We start from the raw sequence: 25,645 nt of genomic DNA on the forward strand, positions 1-25,645 counted from the left end.
TTGGTTAAGGTTAGACTCAGAGTTTGTCTTAGAGCAGGGCGATAGAACGCCAGGTAGTTTGCAGGCTGTTCGACGCGGAAATGGGCAAAGACACAGCTCGTCACGCGATTGGGCAACAGTGGCCAATCAGAGAGGGGTCTGCAGAAATGGAGCTACGAAATGTAGAGACGCATCTGATTGGCCACGGACGTTTCTGGTGCGATCTGATTGGCCACTGACGTTTCTGGTCATGTGACATGTGCGCCCAATCGCGTGACAAGCTGTGTCTTTGCCCATTTCCGGGTCTAACAGCCTGCAAACTACCTAACGCCTAGTTTATCACTGGTTAAGCTTAGGCACTCTTTCGAAGTTGGTTAAGGTTAGAGTTTGGAATCAGGGCTGGCGTTCTATCGCCCTGCTCTAAGACAAACTCTAACCTTAACCACCTTTGAAAGAGTGCCTAAGCTTAACCGGCGAAAGAACTTGCCGTCACACGATTGGCGCGACCAGAAACGTCAGTGGCCAATCAGAGCGCAGAAGGCGAACGCGGAACTGGAAATGTATTGGGGAAAGAATTCAGGCGTCCAGCGTGTTCTGATATTACGACTGCATCCCTGTCTGTGTACACAGGAATGCATTAAGCAACTGTGATTTCCGAATTGCAGGCTGGCTTGACCGCAGTGTCCACTTGCACTGGTACACCGTACACTGGTCCATGGCACTTACTACCCAGCTTTGTAGTAGTAGTTTGGGGGAATAGTACAGCAGTAGGTACATGGCAGTGGAGGTTTCTCTATGACAACACGTGAAACACAAATTCACTCATAATTCATAATTATTATTAATTTACATATATATATACATTTATTTTATTTATATATAAAAAAATAAATTTTTTAATTATTATTATTTTATATTTTTTTATTATAAAAGTTTTCCTCTAAAAAAAAATGCCAGTGAATTTTTTCTTTTTAAAAAATGGCCAAAATTGACAGCTCTGAGCAGGCCTGCACTGCAGTAATGACTGCAGTAATTATTCGTGAAGAAAACTTCACAGGTGTGACCCAATGTTATATAAATAATAAATAACAGCCAATCGAAATAGGCTATTAATTTCGTCTAAGCACGGTCTGTGCAGTTAAACTCTTGCCTTTGAATGGAGGATTGAATGATTGACAGCCCTTGCCATCCAATACATGGAGGTTGAATATGATTGGCAGCCTTGCAAATCCAATCAGAGATTGCTGCATTGCAAAGTCAAAACGGGTCCATCTGCAGGGTAGGTTTAGCTCTGGCCAATCTCAAGTTTCTCAAGTTTCTTTATTAGTTGTCATACAGAAGTACAGAATACTTTTATACAAAATGTAACAGAAATAAGCATTTTGTATAAAAGTATTCTGTACTACTGTATGACAACTAATAAAGAAACTTGAGAAACTTGAGATTGGCCAGAGCTAAACCTAATCTCCGACCCTGCAGATGGACCCATTTTGACTGTTTGAAAGAGCAAGGAAGTAGTTTAGTTGTTGTTTAGTAGAAGTAAGCTGTACAGCTATAACAAGTAAAGTCAAGCTAAATTAAACTTTGCGCCAACATTAGGACCGAAGTATAAACCAGCAACTGAGCAACATGAAGAAGTGGATTTATGCATCTGGATCAGAAAAAACATTGTGGATGAAAAAGTAAGTAGGCTAGTGTTTGTAAAAGCTTGTATGCTAACAGTAGCTACCCAGCTTAGCCTACATCACAATGATAATCACCAAGCTAACTTACTGTACACACTGTAGGGCTGGGCAATTAATCAAAACAGAATCGCGATATCGATTCATAGACCTATGCAATCTCATTTCTAAGTTATTACTATTTTTTTTTATTAATTTTTTTTTTTTTTTTTTATTATTTTATCTGGGTTGAACATGATTTGTGGAACTCCCTCTGGTGTTGTGGTCGTGGTATTCACTGACCTTTGGGAAGTATTTCGACATGCACATGGGTATCTTAGTGGTGTAGTGTATCTTGTAGACCAGGCAAGTTGCTGTACTCTTGTCGTCTACTCTAAGCCATCTTAGGTTGTCAAAGTGGGCAGGGGTGAGGTGGGTTTTAGGAGTAAGGTCAAGCAGTAGTCTGACCAGTTTGTTTTGTGATGTTTGTAATCTTGTTTTTAGTGCCTTTGAGGTGCTTTGGTACCATGAGGTGCAAGCATAGTCGTAGTACCCTTGAATGAGTGCTCCTGTTAGAGTCTTCAAGGTATTCTTGTTTACCAGAGAGGAGATCCGGTACAAGAATCTAGTTTGTTGGTTGACTTAGTTTTATTACATTGGATCCCATTTTGTCACAGGAATGATTTGCCTCTATAGGATGGAACCCATGTAGGGAATTTCATCTTTCCTTTTAAGATAAGATAAGATATTCCTTTATTGATCCCCTTGGGGAAATTCAGGCATCATAGCAGCATGGGGGAAGGGGGGGGGGGTACAGGTAGTGAAAACAACACAAGCTGTGTAAACAAATAGGTCAATATAATTTACTATCTAACTAACTGAAATATATTTTCACAGTGTCACATAAGGTGCAGTATGCATAAGGTAGTGTTATAATTTACTATCTAACTAACTGAAATATACATTATTCATTATTCACAGTATCACAGTATCCACATAAGGTGCAGTATGCCTAAGGTAGTGTAAGTTGTCCTCCTTGGGTTCCTATAAGTCCCAGGTTGATGTCTGGCAGCAGTTGCTGCCCACTGTTGTGGAGCCTGATGGCCACTGGTATGAAGGACTGTCCGAGGCGGTTAGTTGAGTGTCGGGGGGGTATGAGTCTGTGGCTTCCTGGTCACCTTCACCTAATATGTTTTGATCTGGTCAGGTGCGCTGTCACCTAAAATGTTTTGATCTGATCAGGTGCGCTGTCACCTAAAATGTTTTGATCTGGTCAGGTGCGCTGTCACCTAAAATGTTTTGATCTGATCAGGTGCGCTGTCACCTAATATGTTTTGATCTGGTCAGGTGGGCTGTCACCTAATATGATTTCATCTGGTCAGGTGCGCTGTCACCTAATATGATTTCATCTGGTCAGGTGCGCTGTCACCTAATGTTAATATGTTTTCATCTGTGTCCACTGACCACTGACACACAGTGGGGGATGTTTTAAAAATATAATTTAATATATAATATAATATAATAATTTGTGCTTCACCTAAAAATTTGGTCAGCAGCCTCCACTGGTACATGGTGGTAAATGGATGGCTTAGAGTAGACGACAGAGTACAGCAACTTGCAATGGGCCTGGTCTACAAGATACACTACACGACCAAGGTACCCATGTCAAAATACTTCCCAAAGGTCAGTGAATACCACGATCACAACACCAGAGGGAGCTCCACAAATCATGTTAAACCCAGATTCGGCTCAAACAAGGGACTAAACACGTTTCGCAATTATGCCACATCAATGTGGAACGCCCTACCCAAAGCTGTAAAGGAATGTGAATCACTACGCACTTTCAAAAACACTCAAAAAACACCTATGGGAGACTGCAATTCGAAACTGGACCCTACAAATGTCTTAACCCAGTTGTACAGTAAATTACCATGTATGGCTTTGTCAGTATTCCAATGTACAGTGTCCCCCCCCACCTCCAATGTACAGCCCCCACCCACCCAACCTCCTCCAATGTACAGTTTCTACGTCAAATGTATATAGACTCTTTTTCTGGACACTTTTGTATCACAAACAGTACTGTATTTGCAAATCTGATATGTCATAAATGTATAGATGTAGCAGTACTGTCTATCTGTATGTCATATATGTTATGATGAATTGAAAATGGGGGACCCTGATGTAAACAAGACGAAAGTCTTTCTCTGGTCTGCATCCCCTTAACAATTGTGTGTATTGAGCCGTACTGTTTTGTACCCCATTCTGCAATCTGTGAATAAAATGTTCAATCAATCAATACGCATATTTAAGGGGACCGCAAGGATGGTGTACTGGTGGGTGGTGTCCGACCGATCGTGGTGGCTGGTGGGCAAAAGCAATAACTATGCCCTGGTTGAACTTAGCATGTCATTGGCATTTCCACAAACACTGCAACGTGTACAAAGCAATAACATTATTTAGCAACCAAACGAAAACACAATTGTTCAGATTCTTACCTGCATATGGGGAAGTGATTAAGTGAAGAATCAAACACAGGACACGCGGTTGCTCTGGTTCGCTCTTCGTTCGCAAGTAGTTCCTTGCAAGGCAAGTATAATCGACCACCTATTCATTGATCACGTTTCAGACCCAAGTCATAGAAAACAGCATAACTGGCGTTTCCAGCGAGTAGGGGATATCTGCAGAGCCGCAAGCGTCTCTACAATTCGTAGCCGCATTTCTGCAGACCCCTCTCTGATTGGCCGAGCGCGCGCATGCGCATGAGCCGCGACAAGCTCCTCTAGCCAGGAGTCGAAACTCCGTTAAGCTCCAGAGAGAGAGGCTGAAAACCCACAGTTGTTGCCCGACGGATGGGAGCCGAATCCCGGATCCGAGTTTTCTGATGAATAGCCCCAAAACATGGAGGTCGCGAACGCAATTTATACGCATGGAAGCAGTGGCGTAACTCTCTCTCAATGTGTGCGGGGGACAGATTTGGAGGCGTGGCGAGTGACGGCGATGGGGGGGGGGTTAGGGGGGCGTCTACCTAGAGTTTTTTTTTCTTTTAAATACCAGGGGTGCAATACCGCATTTTCCCAAGCGGTGGCGCCATTTCTCCATGTAAACGACACACTGAGTGAATGAATGAATGAAAACTTTATTTAACAGATTGCAGAATGGGTACAATACAGTACGGCTCAATACATACAATTGTTAAGGGGATGCAGACCTGAGAAAGACGTATGTCTTGTTTCCATCAGGGTCCCCCATTTTCAATTCATATAGACATTTATGACATACACAACATACATGACATTACAATGGGGTTGTATCCTACCCAACCCCCCCCCACCTCCAATGTACAGCCCCACCCCACCTACCCAACCTCCTCCAATGCAGAGTTTCTATGTCAAATGTATACACTCTTTTTCTGGATTTTTTTTAGTATCACAAACAGTACTGTATTTGAAAATCTGGTATGTCATAAATGTATAGATGTAGCAGTACTGTCTATCTGTATGTCGGTGTGTCATATGATGAATTGAAAATGGGGGACCCTGATGGAAACAAGACGAAAGTCTTTCTCAGGTCTGCATCCTCTTAACAATTTATGTATTGAGCTGTACTGTACTGTACCCATTCTGCAATCTGTTAATAAACTTTTCAATCAATCAATCAATCATGGACTTATGAACTACGATTATTTTCAAGAGAAACAAACAGGCAAATAGCTATAGCTATATAGTCAATCTGGACAAATACATTAGGCCTATATTAAAAAAAGAAAATCTGCTAAAATGCTGTTACTTGCCTTCCTGTTTCGTGGTGGTGTCGTCACTGCTGCTGGTTTAGCTCTGGGCGACAGCGTAGCAAAACTTAGTTTGCTTTGAAGAAGTAGCTTTCTCCTCTTGGGCGACGGTGCCATCTCGTTGTTGCATGCACGCAGGTAGGAGTCGGACATCGCACTGACTGAATGTCTTATCTTATCTCTCTTTATACCGTATGTGATGACGTATTTTAACACACACCTCGGCTGAGGGGACGACCCAAGCTATTATTATGCAAAGACGAGTACTTTAGCGAGTGGGTACTTGGCCCGTGCAAATGCGACCCCCATCTACTCCTCTTTGCATAATAATAGGACAGGTAGTCAGACGGGGGGGGGGGGGGGACATAACTGCATTCTGAAAAAATGCGGGGGACACAATCCGAAGTCCCCCGTGCGAGTTACGCCGCTGACATGAGTTAACATATGCAAACATAACTATAGACAAGCAACATCTGGGCTGTTTCAGATAACATCATATAAAACATCTGGGCTGTTTTCAGATAACATCATATAAAACATCTGGGCTGTTTTCAGATAACATCATATAAAACATCTGTAGACTTATTTTTGTTGACAACCGCGTCTATACAGTCAGCAGAAGCGTTGATGACACAAGCGCTTAAACTTTCTGAGACAGAACACCGTCTGTCATACAGTAAATGGTAAATGGCTGCATTTATTCACTCACACATTCACACACACACACGGCGGAGGCGACCATGCAAGGTGCCAACCTGCTCATCAGGAGCAGTTAGGGGTTAAGGGTCTTGCTCAAGGACACTTCGACACGCTGCCCGGGAGGAGCGGGAATCGAACCGGGAACCTCCGGATTACCAGACAACTGCTCTACCTCCCGAACCTCTGTCGCCCCCATAAGCCCTGTCTGCTGTCTTGCTCTGTTGTTCCTGCATCTCTACCAGATGGAATACAAGTTATCACAACATGAAGGAAGGAATCCCACAAGGGAGACAGGGTGGCCTAGAGGTGAAGAGGTCGAGCGGTTTGAACTGGTGACTGGAAGGGGGCTCTTTTATTACATCTACGGTGTGCTTAAGTGCCCTTGAGCAAGGCATTGAACCCCCAAACTGATCCAGGGGGCGCTGCACTGTGGCCGACCATGTCTTTGGTTTTTGTTTTGTTTTGTTGTTTAATAATCAAGTTATCTGAAAATCACTCCTGATATATAAATACATGGCACCAAAATAGATGAAATTAAATCTGGATCATCAACCTTTATTTATTCTCGAAAAGACAATTGAGGTCACCCTCATTTTCAATGTCATCAAGACTATATAGTATAAAATTAACATAGGCATAAAATCAGCACACAGATTGACAGAATGAAAAAAACAATGCATACATTGCAGACATAAGAATAGGTAAAAAAAAAGTAGTAGACAATAAAAGTAGTGCAATGTAAACGTGCAGACTTAATAATGGCATCAAATAAGTACAATGTCACTCAAAGGCACCCCCCCCGGAACAGTCAGTCCCCCAAAACACCCCACACATCACACTAATGTTAATGTTACCAGACACATGCTAGGCTGCATGGAGCGTGCACTCCGTGCAGTTGGTTGCTCAGCTGAACACACAAGCTGCAGAGAACACATGTATCTGGTGAGAGAGAGAGAGAGAGAGAGAGAGGGGGGGGTATTTATGCATGTTGCGACTAAAACATGCAACAGCTGTCTGATTTAAGAGTTTAAGTGTGTCTGTGTGTGTGTGTGTAGCAGTCTCCCCAGACTAACATCCTACATTACACAGTTGTTTCAATGACAGCATCACACTCACTGAAGGCGGGTTAACGGCCAGCTCTTGCTGAAAAGAAGAGAGAGTTTCTATGTCCAGCGGTGAGTCCCTTGCAGGGGTGTAAAGTACTTGAGTAATTGTACTTTTTATTTTATTTTTTTTTATCTTTTTCCCCCTCCTATTTCCTTCGTTTTTCTCCCATCCCAATGTTAGTCGTTATGCCAATTCCCAATCCCCTTCCTGGTCGCTGCGCACCTACTGTTTCAGTATATCTTTTATTAAACTGAGGTTACAGCAGTGCGCATGTCAACACATCACATCCGGTCAAGCACCACTAGGTGTCCCTCTAACACAGGCTATAAACATATGCCTGTAACAGTTTGTACATGTCAAAATACTTCCCAAAGGTCAGTAAATACCACAACCACAACACCAGAGGGAGCTCAACAAATCATGTTAAACCCAGATTCGGCTCAAACAAGGGACTAAACACGTTTAGCAATTATGCCACATCAATGTGGAACGCCCTACCCAAAGCTGTAAAGGAATGTGAATCCCTACCCACATTCAAAACCGCTCTAAAAGAGCACCTACGGGAGGCTGCAATTCGAAACTGGCCACCATAAATGTCCAAACCCCCCCACCCCCTCCTAATAGACAGTCTCCTCCCCACCGTATGTATATATTCTCTCCCCACCGTATGTATATTTCTCTCCCACCCACCCACCCCCTCCTAATGTACAGTCTCCTCCCCATCATATGTATATACTCTGTCAGGATCTATGGGTAACAGTACTGTATATTTGCATATCATATATGTCACAAATGTAACAGTACTAAATACCTGTATGTCATGTATGTCCCTATGCCATAAATGTCATGTATGTTGTGTATGTCATAAATGTCACTATGAATTGAAAATGGGGGACCCTGATGTAAACAAGAAAAACATCTTTTCTGGTCTGCATCCCCTTAACAATTGTGTGTATTGAGCCGTACTGTATTGTACCCATTCTGCAATCTGTTCAATAAAGTTTTCATTCATTCATTCATTCATTCAAGTAAGTAAAGTTGACGTATTGTAAATAGAACATTACAACATATACATTGTGACGTATTGTTCTAATAGAACATTACAACATGTACATTGTGCCTAATATTGTTCTAATAGAAAATTACAACACATGCATTGTGACTTATTGTTCTAATAGACTCAAGCATTATTTACAACACATGCATTGTGACTTATTGTTCTAATAGAACATTACAACACACATGCATTGTGACTTATTGTTCTAATAGAACATTACAACACATGCATTGTAACTTATTGTTCTCACATTGTGACATTCATTGTTCCAATTAGTTACATTTTGTAATTCCAGTCCATCTAAAAGCATGTGCACCAGTGTTTTGGTGTTTGTTATATTGAAAGTAGAAAGTATTAGTATTTATCAGCAAGTGCTAGTGAAAATAAAATACAAAAAAGAACCCTGGTCAATCCCCACTAGCATAAATGTGCTATCCGTTGAACAAAGTACCTTAGCTAGTTATCATTGCTCAGAAACTTCATACCATCTTCTGTCCGACCTACGTCTACTCTAAACCATGCCTGTTCTAGTTCATTGCTGGGTTAAGTACTTATATTCTATTCACATATATGCTTACTACATGTATCTATTCTATTCACCTATATGCTTACTACATGTATCTATTCTATTCACCTATATGCTTACTACATGTATCTTGCTCCTATGTCCGCCCACCAGAAACACGCAAACTGTCTAACACCTGTCCCCGTCTCCCTGTGAGTGGATGTCTCATGGTGATGGTCAAGATGAAGCGATCCTCTCTATGTCACCCCCATTCTTCAAGTGGATCCGAACAGAATACATACTCATGTGCAAACGGAATATGACTCTGATATTTTGAGCTCTGAGTCTTGACATTTAGCCTTTATCCTATTTTCATACTAGCGCTCGTTTCCCTATGCTTTTTCTTTTGTTGTTCTTAGCTCTATTCTATTAAAATCTTTCAAAAAATTTCTTATGTACCCCAGTTGCTATTGCATGTACATATTTGTATTTTATTAGACGTATATGTACATACATACCAACTATTTCGCCTGTTTTATTCTCAACCCATCGATCATCCATAGCAACACTACTATCACCGACATCCAATAAGGGGGATCCCCCCTTGAACGGCCCTTCTAAGGTTTCTCTCCTCCAAATTTCCCGAATACAAGGGGATCAATAAAGGAATATCTTATCTTAAATTGCCTGTGGTGCTTTTTTCCTATTGCTAGGTTTTAGTGAGTTTTTCCTTACCTTCGCTGGGGTATGTCTGGGAGTGTTGCATTTATTTATTTTGGATTTCATGGTGGGTTTTTTGTTCTTGATTTATTGTGATGTTTCTTCTTGATTTGTTTAAAGAAGACTTGTCCGGCTGATTCCATGGAGGCACATCTAGGAGGGAGGGTGTGGGGAATGGAGAGAATTTTGATTGTAATACACACAGGCCAAAATATGCTGGTAGACATGAAAGGATTCTGCATAGTATGCCTTTATATGTGTTTGATAAGCTTGTGTGGAGATGAATCCTTGTTAGCGGACTGAAATATCAACAGCACTCCGTACAGATGCCTTACTTATAGCTTGGTCTGGGTCAAATTCCTTGAAAGCAAGTCTACAAGACAATAAATACCGACATACACAATCATGAATGCAGCATAAGGAAATATATAGCTAGTGTAACAGAGTGGATTTGAACCTGGGACCACTAGTCTGCTACCGACTTGTCGTTAGTATTTTACACTACAATACAGCCTCCTCTGCTGGTTGCTAGTGAGTTTGCAGCAGGTGCACCAAACTTGCCCTTTTCTTTTTCTTTTTTTTTTTTTTTACAGAAGATTGGTGGAATATACTTTCAATGGGTTGAAATTATATTTACTGTGAATTAATAACTCGTCGTTATGCTATCAAATCTACTACGGTTCCAATATGACGATTTTTTTAAAATATAAAATGCACGGGAACTATTAGGAGGTGTAGTGGTTACGTCATTATTATGGGCCAAACTCGACTAAACTTTTTAAACCGGAAGTTACGTTTCCAATTTCTGCAGTGTGCGGCAAGGAAACTATAAAAGAAGGAAGAGTCAATGCATCGGAATAATTCCAGTTGTATGACACTTGGTGCGCGCTACAGTGTTGACACTTCCTTCTTTTATAGTTTCCTTAATGTGCGGGGGGAATTTTGAACCAATCTTTGGAGGATGCCCGCGATGGCACGGCTAGCTAGTAACCGCTAATGTTAGCCAACGTTACCGCTGACTTTGTGTATTCAACTGTGTATCTAACATCGGAAAGCCAGCATTCAGGCCACTGTATTATTATTAGTCTAACTGCTAGCTAGCTAACGTTAGCTATCAAGCTGAAGCCCTTGCGTTTAGCTAAAACAACGTTTGTAACCGAACAAGGAAGCAGTGCTTAGCTATGTTAACATGAGATAACGTTAGGTAAGTTAACTGAAATGGAAAATATACAATCGTCTATTTCTCAAGGTTCTTTCTTACATGCGACATTTGAGCTGATACGGTCTACTAAATGTCCCTCTTTGAAGCTTCAGGAAGGGGGTCCTCTCGCTGTCCTATCGATACAACGATATCTGTCGGACTCTGAACGTACTTGTGAACAACAAGTCGACAGTTACAGCTACGACGTGACCATCACCGATGGAGTTTGGAAAACAAAATGCTTCCTCGACCCCAGTTTAAATCATCTGGTGCACAGAAACATCCTTCAGAGTGGAATCGATGTCAACATGACCGAATGCTCCTTCGTTCACACCGAAAGAAGACTGGCTCATGCGTACATTTGCATTAAAGGTGTGAAATGCAGGCCATCGAAATCAGACATTCTAACCAGGGGTGTGGATGTGAACGCTCTCCCCTCATTGCCGACGCACGGGAGCGGGGATGTGGCGTCGTGGCGGAGCGACGTGCCCCTCCAGGTGGGACGCAGCCACTACCTGGCGCTCTGGAACAACGAGGACCCCGCAGGAGGTGGCGCGTGGAGGGCGCGAGGAGCCCCGTCTGACGTGGTGCTGGACGGTGAGCTTGGGAGTGTCGATACAGTGACTCCAAGTATCGATATCAAAATATACATAATATGTATATATATATATTTTTTGCCTGTTAATCGAATTTGACTGCAATACAAATATTGGAATGAGGTGAACAGACAGAAAACATTATCTTTGATAAAGCATTTTTTTTTTAAATATATTTCTATATTGCAGATGTTAACACTTTGATTGCCCAAGGTTAAATTCATGATATACCATCCCTTGCCAGCTCTATTTAACATGGACAAGTTCCCCTTCTTTGCAGGGCTATAACTTTTTAAATTCTATCGCTAGATTGCCATTATTAGGGCCCATTCAATGTCCTATATGTATTGTTCATGGTGTAGCAACGTTAAACTTTTTCATTCACATATTCATACTAAAATATGGTCTAAGGTATAAGTATGTTTTCATCTCTTTCTGCAGCTTTCTCCAGAACGTGATATATAGCCCCAAATGCATTATATTGATGATCAAATAGTTTGGTAGGAATCTGTGCGAGATCAAAAATGTCAACTGGACGTACTTCTAGAATTTACTACACGTCATCTGATGTTGACCGGATGGGCGAGGGGGTGTTTATAATTCCGTGGGCAACGTTATACCATTCATCTAATGTGGGTCATATGTTCATCATAGCAGTTTATATCGAACACGGTAATACTACACGGTCTGTTTTTCTAACAGAATGATGGCAGGGACAGAGGAGAAAGTGCTTGTGTTACTACAACATTCTATAATTTAATATATAGTGTGTTTTTCTAACAGAATGATGGCAGGGACAAGTGCTTGCTTCATTCATTTTTATTCAGAAAAAGCAACTCAAAATCGACATGCTATCCTGCATTTGGATCATACAGATGTGATCAGATTATTAGGCACAGCAAGTTAGACATTACAGCAAGTTTATATGTAACGGAGATGAGGTCACCTTTTTTGCGTTGTGTTTAACTTTCTTCGATGCCCCGAGGGAGTTTAGAACCCGGGTCTGCCGTGACACGGGCGACAGACAGGTGACAGCACAGACCGCTACACCAAGGTGAATTCACTCTTCATGACGTGTAAAGTGTGTCTTTTTAAGTGGAGTGAGTTTAACTCGCAGTACCGCTACTCGCCAGTCACTTCACAGCGCTTGAAGTCCATCGTGAGTCTTCGTGACTGACAGTGCCTCGCGCTACCATCTGTTATATATAGGGATGCTCGATATTGGCTTTTTTACCGATACCGATATTCCGATATTGTCCAACTCTTAATTTCCGATACCGATATCAACCGATACCGATATATGCAGGGTTTCCCCGTCCAAAAAACTGAATAATTTCAGGTAACTAATAATTTCACTGGATATATAACAAATATTGTTATTGTTTTTTTTTTTTTTTTTTTTAAACCGATACCGATATTTTCCGATATCACATTTTACTGCCGATATCGGCCGATAATATCGGTCGGCCGATAATATCGGACATCCCTAGTTATATATATGTTGGGATTATTAGGATACACATTTATTTGTCTTTCCCAGTACTCCACGGGATTCTCCAACGCAAAGAAACTCGTAATGAATTCCTATGTCGACACTTGTGTTGCCGGGATGTTCCGGGGAACATAGGGATGATCCCGTGTTGGGAACCAACCCCGAAGCCATTTCCTGAATCAGTGACGCGGAGTGAGGCTTCGGGGGCGGTACACCCCCGACCGAGGCTTCGGACGTCATCAGTACGTCACCTGATACGCGCCTCGATTAGGGATGGGTACCGAATTCGGTACTTTTGAGGTACCGAACCGAAACACGTCGGTACTACCGAGTATCGAATCAAGTGAGAAACCGAAAAAAATATATTTATTTATTAATTTTTTTTTTTTTCCTTTTTTCTTTTCATGTCAACGTTCACACGCACAATATATGCTTACCTAGGATTTGACTTGATTCAACAACAAAGCAGTCGGAGCAATGACAAGCCGAAAACTGTCGAAATTGTAGTTATTTGAAGTTTGGATTTTTTTTTTACGACTGAGGTAGGTACATTAAATTTCTTGAGACTAAAGTACCGAAAAAAAGTACCGTTGGGTACCGGTATCGATTCACAGGTACCGGTATCGGTTCAAATGTGAAAGGTACCCATCCCTAGCCTCGATACAGGCTCCACTTAAAAAAAGCTGGATTGCTCGACACAAGCTCCGAAGCCTCGCTTCAAACGTCACATCACTAGAGATCAGCACTGTGTGTCAAGGCTGCGGAGGGGAAATATGATTTCGATCACAGAATTTTGAAATATTGATATCAAAGACGAGTTACGGCGTCCTCTGCAACTTGAGCATGGCGGGGAATGATGAGTTCCGGCGTTTTCGGCAGTTAAAGTGTTAACAACGGTTTTTGTTGAGGGCATACTTTGCATTTGAAAAAAGGTAATACATTGCAATATAGCACAGTATCGTGATATTACAATATTGTGACTACTACTAGTATTGTGTATGTTACACCCGCTAAGTCCCTAGTGTAAGAATGACAACTGAGAATGTAGGTTTAAATGGCAATATTATTTATTACAAAGTCCTGGTTTACAAAAGACATGTAGGCCCAAGTTGACTAACAGCCAGGGCAGGGGCTATTTCCACTGCACACCTGTGGGTAGGATTCACTGCACAGCAAGACGGATTAAAACTTCACACAATGAATGAGTAAATAGGTCAGGGTGATTCAAGGCGTATCAGACGCTTGTGCTCAAAGTCACTGCAACCAGTGCTGCAGTGGTGATTTCATAAGGGGTTGCACTGTGTTTTAATGACGCGCATTCGCATAAATGTTCCCTCGTGAATAAAGATGATTCCTAATTGCCTCTAGGAATGGAATGTAACCCATTTCATTCACAGGTTTTGTGTTGAATGGTCCAACTGTAGTATTTGAACTAGTGATGGCGAGATGAAGCTTCATGAAGCATTGAGGCTTTCCATCCAATTGTACCACACATGTGTCGAAGCTTCATGATGGTGCATTTGCTCTACTGTGCCATCAAGTGGACAATAAATGTAGAACAGGCAGAGTGATGATGATGCCAATAAACAAATAATAATGTGTCTGTTTATCTAACAGAATGATGGCAGGGACAGAGGAGAAAGTGCTTGTGTTACTACAACATTCTATAATTTAATATAGTGTGTTTTTCTAACAGAATGATGGCAGGGACAAGTGCTTGCTTCATTAATTTTTATTCAGAAAAAGCAACTCAAAATCGACATGCCATCCTGCATTTGGATCATACAGATGTGATCAGATTAGGCACAGCAATTTAGACATTACAGCAAGTTTATATGTAACGGAGATGATATCATATGGTCACCTTTTTTGCGTTGTGTTTAACTTTCTTCGATGCCCCGAGGGAGTTTAGAACCCGCCGGGTCTGCCGTGACACGGGCGACAGGTGACAGCACAGACCGCTACACCAAGGTGAATTCACTCTTCATGACGTGTAAAGTGTGTCTTTTTAAGTGGAGTGAGTTTAACTCGCAGTACCGCTACTCGCCAGTCACTTCACAACGCTTGAAGTCCATCGTGACTGACAGTGCCTCGCGCTACCATCTGTTATATATATGTTGGGATTATTAGGATACACATTTATTTGTCTTTCCCAGTACTCCACGGGATTCTCCAACGCAAAGAAACTCGTAATGAATTCCTATGTCGACACTTGTGTTGCGGGGATGTTCCGGGGAACATAGGGATGATCCCGTGTTGGAGACGCGTTGCGCACCAACCCCGAAGCCATTTCCTGAATCAGTGACGCGGAGTGGGGCTTCGGGGGCGGTACCCCCCGGAGTGGGGCTTCGGGGGCGGTACCCCCCGGACCGAGGCTTCGGACGTCATCAGTACGTCACCTGATACGCGCTTCGATACAGGCTCCACTTAAAAAAAGCTGGATTGCTCGACACAAGCTCCGGAGCCTCGCTTCAAACGTCACATCACTAATTTGAACACACCTGACGACCTGAGCTATTGTTATGCAAAGTAGCCAGGTGGGTACTTGGCGCAGAGTCGAGTGAAACGCATTCTTGTGTGCACGCGAGTGCATGTGTGTGCGCAAACGGCGCATGCTCCTGCTCAAAGAGGTGGAACGGCATGCAACCCCGTCCCATGACCACTGCATCACTGACTGCAACCATTAACGTTTACACACATGCTTAAAATCACTGCAACCAAACACTAAGCCTGCCCTGACGCCTGACCAACGGTCTGACTGGGATTCACTAAACATTGGGGAAGCGGTACTGTGGGGGAATAAACGGACGAACAAATAAACAAACGAATGGAGAAAAAAGAACTAGTCTGCCCTAAGGGCAACACCTATCTCTTTTGCCCGCTACCGGCACACTAGCCAGGGCGAACTAGACACAAAATAAACACCAAAATAATAAACCAAACGTAATCTTACGGCAAGAGCAGTTGTACCACTGATGCTTTGCCGGGAAACAAACATAACACTATTAAAAACACTTTATTATTAAAATAATTAACATACATAATTATTAGACAAACATTACATGCTAAAACTAAGTGCTGCATTAAAATACCTGGTAAACTATGCACCATACATGAGTGAGGTGTGCACATGCCTCACTGCACCGGCCGGAACAAACAACTTCACCTCGCGTTCCTCCCGCAGGTAGCCCTATATCAATGAACCAGTGGCTCATTGAGGCCCCTCTTTTCCCAGTGGCACCACCCGCCACATGTAAATGGTAAATGGCTGCATTTATATAGCGCTTTTATCCAAAGCGCTTTACAATTTGTTCCTCACATTTTACCCATTCACACACCGATGGCGGAGGCAACCATGCAAGGTGCCAACCTGCTCATCAGGAGCAATTAGGGGTTAAGTGTCTTGCTCAAGGACACTTCGACACGCTGCCCGGGAGGAGTGGGAATCGAACCGGGAACCTCCGGATTACCAGACGACTGCTCTACATGTGCTGTCGAGGTTGTAGGAGCATTTTGGTCATGGTCAACCCCCCCCCCCCTGTTTGAAAGCCAACTAAACAAACAACATTTTTATTTATTTTTTACGTACAGTGTATCTAATGTTCTCTTTCAACAGTGTCTACTATTACCCTCCTGTGTCACCTGGAGTCGGCCTTCAGAACCCAATCAAGATTGCGTCCTCTCCTTGTCAGAGTACTACACAAATCCAGATTGCGGTATTATGGCACATTCAAACACCAAATTGATGTTCCCTACCAGGTGAGTTTTAGATTTAAGAAACTGAGATTCATGGCTTAAAGGAATACACCAACATTATGGGAAATGTGCTTACTGTCTTCTCCAGAGTCTGACAAGAAGATGGATATCATTTTCCTCTGTGCGTTCAGTAGAAAGCTATCCGGCAAATGAATGGAAGCGGATACGAACCACTGGCCACTAGCTGTGACAAAATGGCATCCAATGTAATAAAAAAAGTCAACCAACGAACTAGATTCTTGTACCGGATCTCCTCTCTGGTAAACAAGAATACCCTGAAGACTCTGGCAGGAGCACTCATTCAAGGGTACTACGACTATGCTTGCACCTCATGGTACCAAAGCACCTCAAAGGCGCTAAAAACTAAATTACAAACATCACAAAACAAACTGGTCAGACTACTGCTTGACCTTACTCCTAGATCCCACCTCACCCCTGCCCACTTTGACAACCTAGGATGGCTTAGAGTAGACAACAGAGTACAGCAACTTGCAATGGGCCTGGTCTACAAGATGCACTACACGACTAAGGTACCCATGTACATGTCAAATTACTTCCCAAAGGTCAGTGAATACCACAACACCAGAGGGAGCTCCACAAATCATGTGATAACCAGATTCGGCTCAAACAAGGGACAAAACACGTTTTTCGCAATTATGCCACATCAATGTGGAACGCCCTACCCACAGCTGTAAAGGAATGTGAATCACTACCCACTTTCAAAACCACTCTCAAAGAGCACCTACGGGAGACTGCAATTCAAAACTGGCCCCTGTAAATGTCCTAACCCATCCACCTACAATGTACAGTAAATGTCCTAACCCAATAATACACAAGACTAGGGCTGGGCGATATGGCCAAAAATGATATCGCGATAACTATCGATAACAATATATCATTCGATATTATCGATATTGTTATAAGCAAAAAAAAACAGATGTATGTTTATTTTGCAGCAATTCTTTGTCGTCGCCATATTTAGTGTTGCATCCCCTCACACTCCAGTTCTCAGGCTGCAGCTGGTTTGAAAGCGAAAGTAAACCGGCTTCTCTGCTGGCTGTGGCTCCAGGGGAGTTGAACAGTTCTGGCTCTGCTAGTTTATTTTCTATCTTTTGGCGCTTTTTTGGTGGACAAACCACCTCGCATGTGCACCGTGACTCGCGACTGGAGACTAGCTCTACTAGCACACATAGCCTACTGTGTACAGACTGTTTCAAACTGTATTTTAAATTAGAAAGCAAACCAAATAAATGGACGAGAAAAATAAATCAATTTGGTCCGTATTGTCATTTGGACAAGCAAAGCCATGACTTTTAAGTTGCAGGCAAGAAAGACAAGTCTGTCCACTGTCTCTGGTTTTAAAACTGCCCTGTTGCAGGTCACAAAAAAAAAAAAAAAAATAATAATCGATATTTTTTTCCCCGATATCGATTATTAAAATATATCGCGATAATTATCGTTATATCGCCCAGCCCTACACGAGACCCTCTTCTTGGGTTCAAGTAAGGTTTCGTCGATAATCCAATGTACAGTTACCCCACCCCGCCTACCCACCACCCCCCCCCTCCACCCCACCTACCCAACCACCTCCAATGTACAGTTTCCCCCACCCAACCCCCCCCCCCTCCTCCACCCCACCTACCCGACCTCCTCCAATGTACAGTTTCTTCGTCAAATGTATATACTCTTTCTTAGACTCTTTTTGTATCACAAACTACTGTATTTGTAAATCTGGTATGTCATAAATGTATAGATGTAGCAGTACGGTCTATCTGTATGTCATGCATGTCAGATATATGTTATGATGAATTGAAAATGGGGGACCCTGATGTAAACAAGACGAAAGTCTTTCTCTGGTCTGCATCCCCTTAACAATTGTGTGTATTGAGCCGTACTGTACTGTACCCATTCTGCAATCTGTTAATAAAGTTTTCAATCAATTCAGCCTAGCTGTTGGCAAATAACACCTCCTGGAGTTTTAAGCTAGGCTAGTGTTCCGTATCCGCTTCCATTCATTTGTGCTAAGCTACGCACAGAGAGGAAATTGGTATCTATATTCTTGTCTGACTCTGGAGAGGACCGTAAGCACATTTCCCATAAAGTTGGCGTGTTCTTTTAAAGTTACTTCAAGTCTCATCTCGTTGTTTAAAAATGTTTGCATACATTTTTTATCCCAGATGATTTATTACAATTGGGTTATTCTTCTTTTCTACCATAGGCGTATTTTGAAGTTGCTGACCAGAGTGGAATAATGTCCCTGGTGCTTTGGAATGAACTCTGTCCAGAGTGGTACCAGAGACTGACCGTAGGAGCCGTACTGTATCTACAGGATTACTCACTGAAGAGAAGCTACCGACTCAGGTCACATCCTCAAATGGACCACCACAGAATGGCCTTCTTTGATGGAGTAGGTATGTAGTAGGGATGCTCCGATATTGATATTGGATATCGGCCCCGATATGACTAAAATAGCTAGGTATCGGAGACGATTTTAAATATTTGTTTAAAAAAAACGTTTTTTGTTATTTAATTTGAATAATAAATAACAATTCAGTACATTTATATCTGTGTTATTTTGTTTCACTAAGTTAGGAAAGTAATGTTTTAAGTCTAGCCTGATGTTGCCTTGCACAAAAGAATGATCCCAGTTAGGGATGCCCCGATCACGTTTTTTGCCACCGATACCGATCCGATACCGATCGTTTTTTTTTTTTTTTTTAAATAAAATATATATATTATATAATTAGACTTGTACTTGTATTATCTGCGAGACGTCGCCACCACGCAACAAGTCAAAATGCTCGCTATCTGCAAACAGCTCCACTGTCTGTGTGTACTCGAGTAGCCTCCAGCTACGGCCAGGATTCTCCGGCGCTGCAGCTGGACCCTAGTATTGGTATAAATCACATTCAGCAAGCCCTCAGCTCGAATACGCATCGAATCAATGTTATAAGACATTGATATCGGGAGCTATCTGTAGCTACTGCTAGCCGACTAGATAACGTTAGACAACGCCTCGGTGAACTATTTAGTTTAGAGCTAACGTGAGGTAACTTATCATGCACTCGACTATTGCTGGAGCATTTGTTGATATCAGCAGCCATCAGTAGCTAGCCAGCTAGATGACGTTAGACAATGCCTCATGTAGTCACTGGGTCATTTAGTTTAAGCGGTAACGTTAGCTCGGTAGGTACTGGTAGCCAACGTTGGCTCACGTCGCATCATGCACCAGACTATAGCAGACTGCGAGGCTCTTGTTTACATGAGTGCGGGAGGGGCTGGGGAGGAGGAGGCGCCGTACGCTGCAAGCAGCTCTGTGTGTCTGAGAGAGAAGTCAGCAGTGACTGTGAGATCTCCGCTAAGAATTGGATCATGTTTTTCGATCGGTTTTGACGATCGGCGAAAATAAAGCATTATCACCGATCGCATATTTATACTGATTATCGGCCGATAACGATCGGTGGCTGATCGATCGGGGCATCCCTAATCCCAGTCTCTTCTACATAGTGAGGCATACAGTTTATTAATTGAACAATGCGGATCGGTACTCGGTATCGGCTGATACCCAAAGCCCAGGTATCGGTATCGGGACTGAAAAAGTCGGATCGGTGCATCCCTAGTATGTAGCTACCGACCAAAGTCTTGCAGTTCAAGTAATAAAATGAGGCTAAAATAACAGATTACTTATTGACTGGCTACTTATTTAGTGGATTGTGCTACATTGTTCACTATTATTTTGCATGTGATATTGTTGGCCAAGCAGAAGCACCCCATCGGTTCTCTCTTCTGCCTTGCGTTTCTAGTTTTGGTTCTAGTTTCGTTCTACTATCTAACTACAGTATTAGGAATGTCTGACCACTAAGTGTGTCTGACTCTTAACCACCAAAACCTGCACAGACTACAACATATGACTTATATATCATAGTCATATGATATAACCAGTTATGGTACCTTATGTATACTGTTTACTCTTACTCATAGTATTCAAATTCTTTATTGCCTATATTTATTATAATAGAACTAGGGCTGTCCCCGACTAAGGATTTGGATAGTCTACTTTCATTGGCCGAAATGATCCGATAGTCGACTATAAAAAAAAAAAAAAAAAAAAAAGTATAATAATAATTATCATTCCATTTGGGCTGTGGGGGACCCACTGGGGGTGCTTAATGTCTGAAGGAGTCGACGGAAGGCTTCTTGTCCTCTGCAAAAGCATGCAATTGGTCCACTGATGGATACATCTTGATATTTGTCTAGTCTAGTGTGTTCATTAGCAGTGGTGCAGTGGCAAATTGACAGTAGGTCAAACGGCGCATGCGCGCGCGCATGCACAGTTTTTTTTGGCACAGATTTATTTTTTTTTGCCTTGAAATAGAGAAGCTGAAAAAGGTAGCAGCGTATGAAACTTTTGTATCACAAACAGTACTGTATTTGCAAATCTGGTATATGTCATAAATGTATAGATGTAGCAGTACTGTCTATCTGTATGTCGTGTATGTCATATATGTTATGATGAATTGAAAATGGGGGACCCTGATGTAAACAAGACGAAAGTCTTTCTCTAGTCTGCATCCCCTTAACAATTGTATGTATTTAGCTGTACTGTACCCATTCTGCAATCTGTTAATAAAGTTTTCAATCAATCAATCAATCCCGCAGTGCAATACTCCAATTCAGCCATTGGGTGGGACGGTCATGTGACCCAAATCAGCCAATGGAAGCGAGGGTCCTTAAAGTGTGGGTCCTTAAAGTGTTGCGGTCCTGAGAGTGTTGGTGCTCTCGTCCTGCAGCTGGATACTATTGCCTCACAGCGCGGCCGTCAGCGCGCGGCCCAGAGAGCGCCGCTGGCTCTGCGGCTCTGCAGCTGCATGCTTCTCCGGGAGTCCGGTTGGATAATGCCATGTAAAAAGTCGCATGCCTGACATATCGGCATGTAACTCGAGAACCGAGGCACGGATTTTGGCGATCCAGATGGCATTCGAACGGCAACGAATAGCGCTTTATTCGGTAATTTATATGTTCGGCGAAAAATGCAGCCCGAGCCTTCAGATGCTCGCAAAGGGCCGTGAAACTGAAACTGAAAAACAGTGAAACCCCGGACATTTCGATGAATTAATAAACACCCCCCGGACGCCCCGGACAGGGCGTGAAAAGAGGACATGTCCGGGCAAAAGAGGACGTTTGGTCAGCCTACTCTACCTGTGCTTTTGTTATGTAAAAACGGTGGCCGCGAGCCGAGCCAGTACTTAGTTACAACGAATGGGAACAGTGGATTTTTGTGTGCGTGACTGCGCGTACACGCGGGAACATATCCGTGCGCGATTGCGCGTACTTCAGCCTCAGTGACCGAGGTAAAACGCCGTTATACCGCGTTATACCAGCACTGCAACACTGTTCATTAGATGGGTGAAATCCTCTTTCAGTGCCTGAGTGCCATTTTTCCCCCCGATATCGATTATTAAAATATATTGCGATAATTATCGTTATATCGCCCAGCCCTACACGAGACCCTCTTCTTGGGTTCATGTAAGGTTTCGTCGATAATCCAATGTACAGTTACCCCACCCCACCCCGCCTACCCACCCCCCCCCACCCAACCACCTCCAATGTACAGTTTCCCCCTTCCACCCCACCCAACCCCCCCCTCCACCCCACCTACACAACTTCCTCCAATGTACAGTTTCTTCAAAATGTATATACTCTCTTTCTTAGACACTTTTTGTATCACAAACAGTACTGTATTTGTAAATCTGGTATGTCATAAATGTATAGATGTAGCAGTACTGTCTATCTGTATGTCATGTATGTCATATATGTTATGATGAATTGAAAATGGGGGACCCTGATGTAAACGAGACGAAAGTCTTTCTCTGGTCTGCATCCCCTTAACAATTGTGTGTATTGAGCTGTACTGTATTGTACCTATTCTGCAATCTGTTAATACAATAACATTTTCAATCAATTCAGCCCAGCTGTTGGCAAATAACACCTCCTGGAGTTTTAAGCTAGGCTAGTGTTCCGTATCCGCTTCCATTCATTTGTGCTATTTTTATCCCAGATGATTTATTACAATTTGGTTATTCTTCTTTTCTACCATAGGCGTCTTGTCCTCTGCAAAAGCATGCAATTGGTCCACTGATGGATACATCTTGATATTTGTCTAGTATAGTGTGTTCATTAGATGGGTGAAATCATCTTTCAGTGCCTCTGTGCCTGTTTTCTTAGGCAGTTAGCCTCTGGTATGCGTGCCATTAGCGTTAGCCACGCTTCTAGGCCTCTTTTCTTTTGGAAAGAATGATAAAAAAAAATTAATAAAAAAAAATATATATATATATATATATTTTTTTTGCATTCGACTAAGATGTTGGCAGTCGACTACGGCTCCTTTTGATCGATTAGTCGACTAATAGGGGTCAGCCCTAGAACCGATAAGGAATACAGACCCTCATCTTCACCCTTTTTATTTTTATATATATATTCTTTTTATAAATTGTTTATTTTTCTCATTTTTATATTCAGATCAAATTTTATTGACTTTCTACTATTACCCTGCCCATACCTGTACCTCCTCTCCTCCATGCTGCTATGATGCCTGAATTTCCCCAAGGGGATCAATGAAGGAATATTTTATCTTATCTTATGTTATCTTAGTTTTGGTTCTACTACGATGGCCATGGACTTTTCCATCATGTTACAAACTTTCCCCCGAGATTCAAAGTTGATAATATTATTTATAATAAATAATAATAATTATCTAATATAGCACCTTTTCAAAACAGTGCTACAAAGTGCTTTACAAACTAAATACAATAGGCTAAATCAAAAGTGAAAAGAGAGACCGCAAGAGAGGTCAAAGGTTCAAGTCACCTTGAATGAGGATTCTATAGCCAAACATGCAGTAGAAAAATCTGTGGGTTTACTGGGTTATCACATCCAGATGAATACTGAAAAAGGTAGAACTCCTATAATATAGTATTTATTTTTTTACTTGCAGAGATTTGCCTTAATCCTCGGAATCTGACTTCAGTCATCACTGTCGTCTCACCAACGTGTGTGCAATCCCAGTGGGCTTTGCCAGAGACTTCCTACAAATTCATCACCAGGTAAATTGTAGGCTTGTTACTGACTATGCATTTCAGTTTAGTTTAAAAAGGAGGAAACTATTATTGTTTCTTTGTCATTGAATCTTAACATTTTATTTCTATTTTATGTCTGGTTCTTCCAGGTCAGAGGTGGAGAATTTGTCCCACAATACAGCATGTGATGTCATCGGCCTGGTAACATTCGTAGGTCGCGTTGAGAGAGTCAAGAATAAGGAGAGCGTGGGTAGAATGTGCGGTTCGTATTTCAGTCTGCTAACAAGGAATCATCTCCACACATTCCCCCACAAACTCCTTAACACTTAACACATACTATGCAGGATTTCTCACCCTCCTACATATTATTTCTGCCTGTTTGTGTAAAACTACAATCAAAATTGTCTCCATTCACCACACCCTGCCTCCTTCCCTCCTAGATTCAAGAGTTTATTCATCACATACATACCAGGGCATACAGTGAAATGTGGTTGGCCATGCCCGCTACGATTGTGCAATAAAACAATAGTAATAGTAATAATAATAATAAAAAGATAACTAGAATAGACATGGTAAATAGACATGTTAATCGCTTCAAGGCACTGGATCCTATGTACACTCTTATACAATGTGCAGTTTTTCTTATAAGTCTCTATGCTATACTCTTTTCTTAAAGTGTCCTTTTCTTGTTTCTTTAAAGTGACCTATGGTGCGTTTGTGAATGTGCGAGTGCAGAATGTTGTGTGTTCATGTGTGCTTGTGTGTGGAGAGATCAGTGTTCATTGTTCTGATGGCCTGAGGGAAGAAGCTGAGCCTTAGTCTCTCTGTTGTTGTTGCGTGTATATGGAGGCGCTTTTCTAGGTAAAGGATCTAGGTGCCCTGTGGAATCAGCTTTGTTTGTCGGGGGAAAAACGATAGCTAGCTAACAATACTTTAATGCAGTGGCGGCTGGTCCATAGAGGGTGCTAGTGCGCCGCCTCCCCTGGTGGAGAGAAGAAGAAAGAATAAATAGTGGTTTTAGATTTCGACCCCTAAAAATATAATAAACATTTAAAAAATAAATAATAATTACTCTTTAAGTGTTTGTGTTTAAAAATGCACAATAACGTGTAATATATCAAATATAAATCATTGTTTGTGCGTCCTATTCATCCCCCCTCTCTCTTCTCGGGCGCTAGAAATCAGCACCAGTGTCAGCAACTCAGCCAATTGAAAAATTCACAGGGCAACATGAATGAATTTAGCAACTAAATTGAATCCAATCAGCATATTCAAATATGATGCCTGTGGGTGCTTTTCTCTAGCGCCCGAAGTAGAGTCATTGTCTCACACAAGTTGGAGAACTATCTCTCTCTCTCTTGCTCTCACACACACACACACAAAGGGAGCCGCATGTGATTGGTGGAGGCGGGACCCTTACAAAAAACTGTTGTTGCTAATCATTGACACATGCTAGCCTGTAATAATCCCCCCCAGAAAAATCTACTTTGCATTTGATATATTGCAAATATATGCCATCACACACTGGCATTTAAAGGGTTAGAATTATAAAATGAATATGTGGTGTTATGATCAGGGCTGAAGTTGAATAAAAGATTTTTTTTTCAATCTGACATTACAAAAAAACTGAATCCATCAAAATCAGTGTTGTTGCTAATCATACATATGCTAGCCTGTTTTTTAACAATAATCTGTGATGCCATCACAAACACTGGCATTTAAAGGTAACAAAATTAAAAAAAAATCCTGCACCATAATGCAGGAAATTAAGTCTTTGTAAGAAAAGATTTCCTGGTGGGGGACCCCCAGACCCCCCACTTAAAGGAAAACTCCAACATTTTGGGAAATTAGCTTATTTAACATCTTCCCTGGAGTTAGACAAGAAGATGCATACCTTTTTTGTCTCTGTGCATGCATTAGGCTTAGGGAACAGCCGCTCCGTTAGCGTAGCTTAGCTTAATCACTGGAAGTGGGGGGGCAATAGCCTGACGTTCCCTACAGGGTCTTAC

At 42.1% G+C, this 25,645-nt stretch overlaps 1 protein-coding gene across 1 annotated transcript in view; it reads left to right on the forward strand.

Annotated features, from left to right (window-relative positions):
• The first annotated feature begins 10,562 nt into the window (after window positions 1-10,562).
• Window positions 10,563-25,645, forward strand: part of LOC311229058 (RPA-related protein RADX-like) — a 48,697-nt gene continuing 33,614 nt past the window's right edge. Inside the window, exons 1-5 of the mRNA XM_084315068.1 lie at window positions 10,563-11,313; window positions 16,421-16,563; window positions 18,779-18,971; window positions 23,555-23,663; window positions 23,786-23,898. Coding sequence (XP_084171194.1) covers window positions 10,734-11,313; window positions 16,421-16,563; window positions 18,779-18,971; window positions 23,555-23,663; window positions 23,786-23,898 — 1,138 coding nt within the window. The 5' untranslated portion in view covers window positions 10,563-10,733. The remainder of the gene's footprint in view (window positions 11,314-16,420; window positions 16,564-18,778; window positions 18,972-23,554; window positions 23,664-23,785; window positions 23,899-25,645) is intronic.

The sequence above is a fragment of the Notolepis coatsorum genome, assembly GCF_963971535.1.
Source record: "Notolepis coatsorum genome assembly, chromosome: 5".
In the NCBI taxonomy this organism is placed as follows: domain Eukaryota; kingdom Metazoa; phylum Chordata; class Actinopteri; order Aulopiformes; family Paralepididae; genus Notolepis; species Notolepis coatsorum.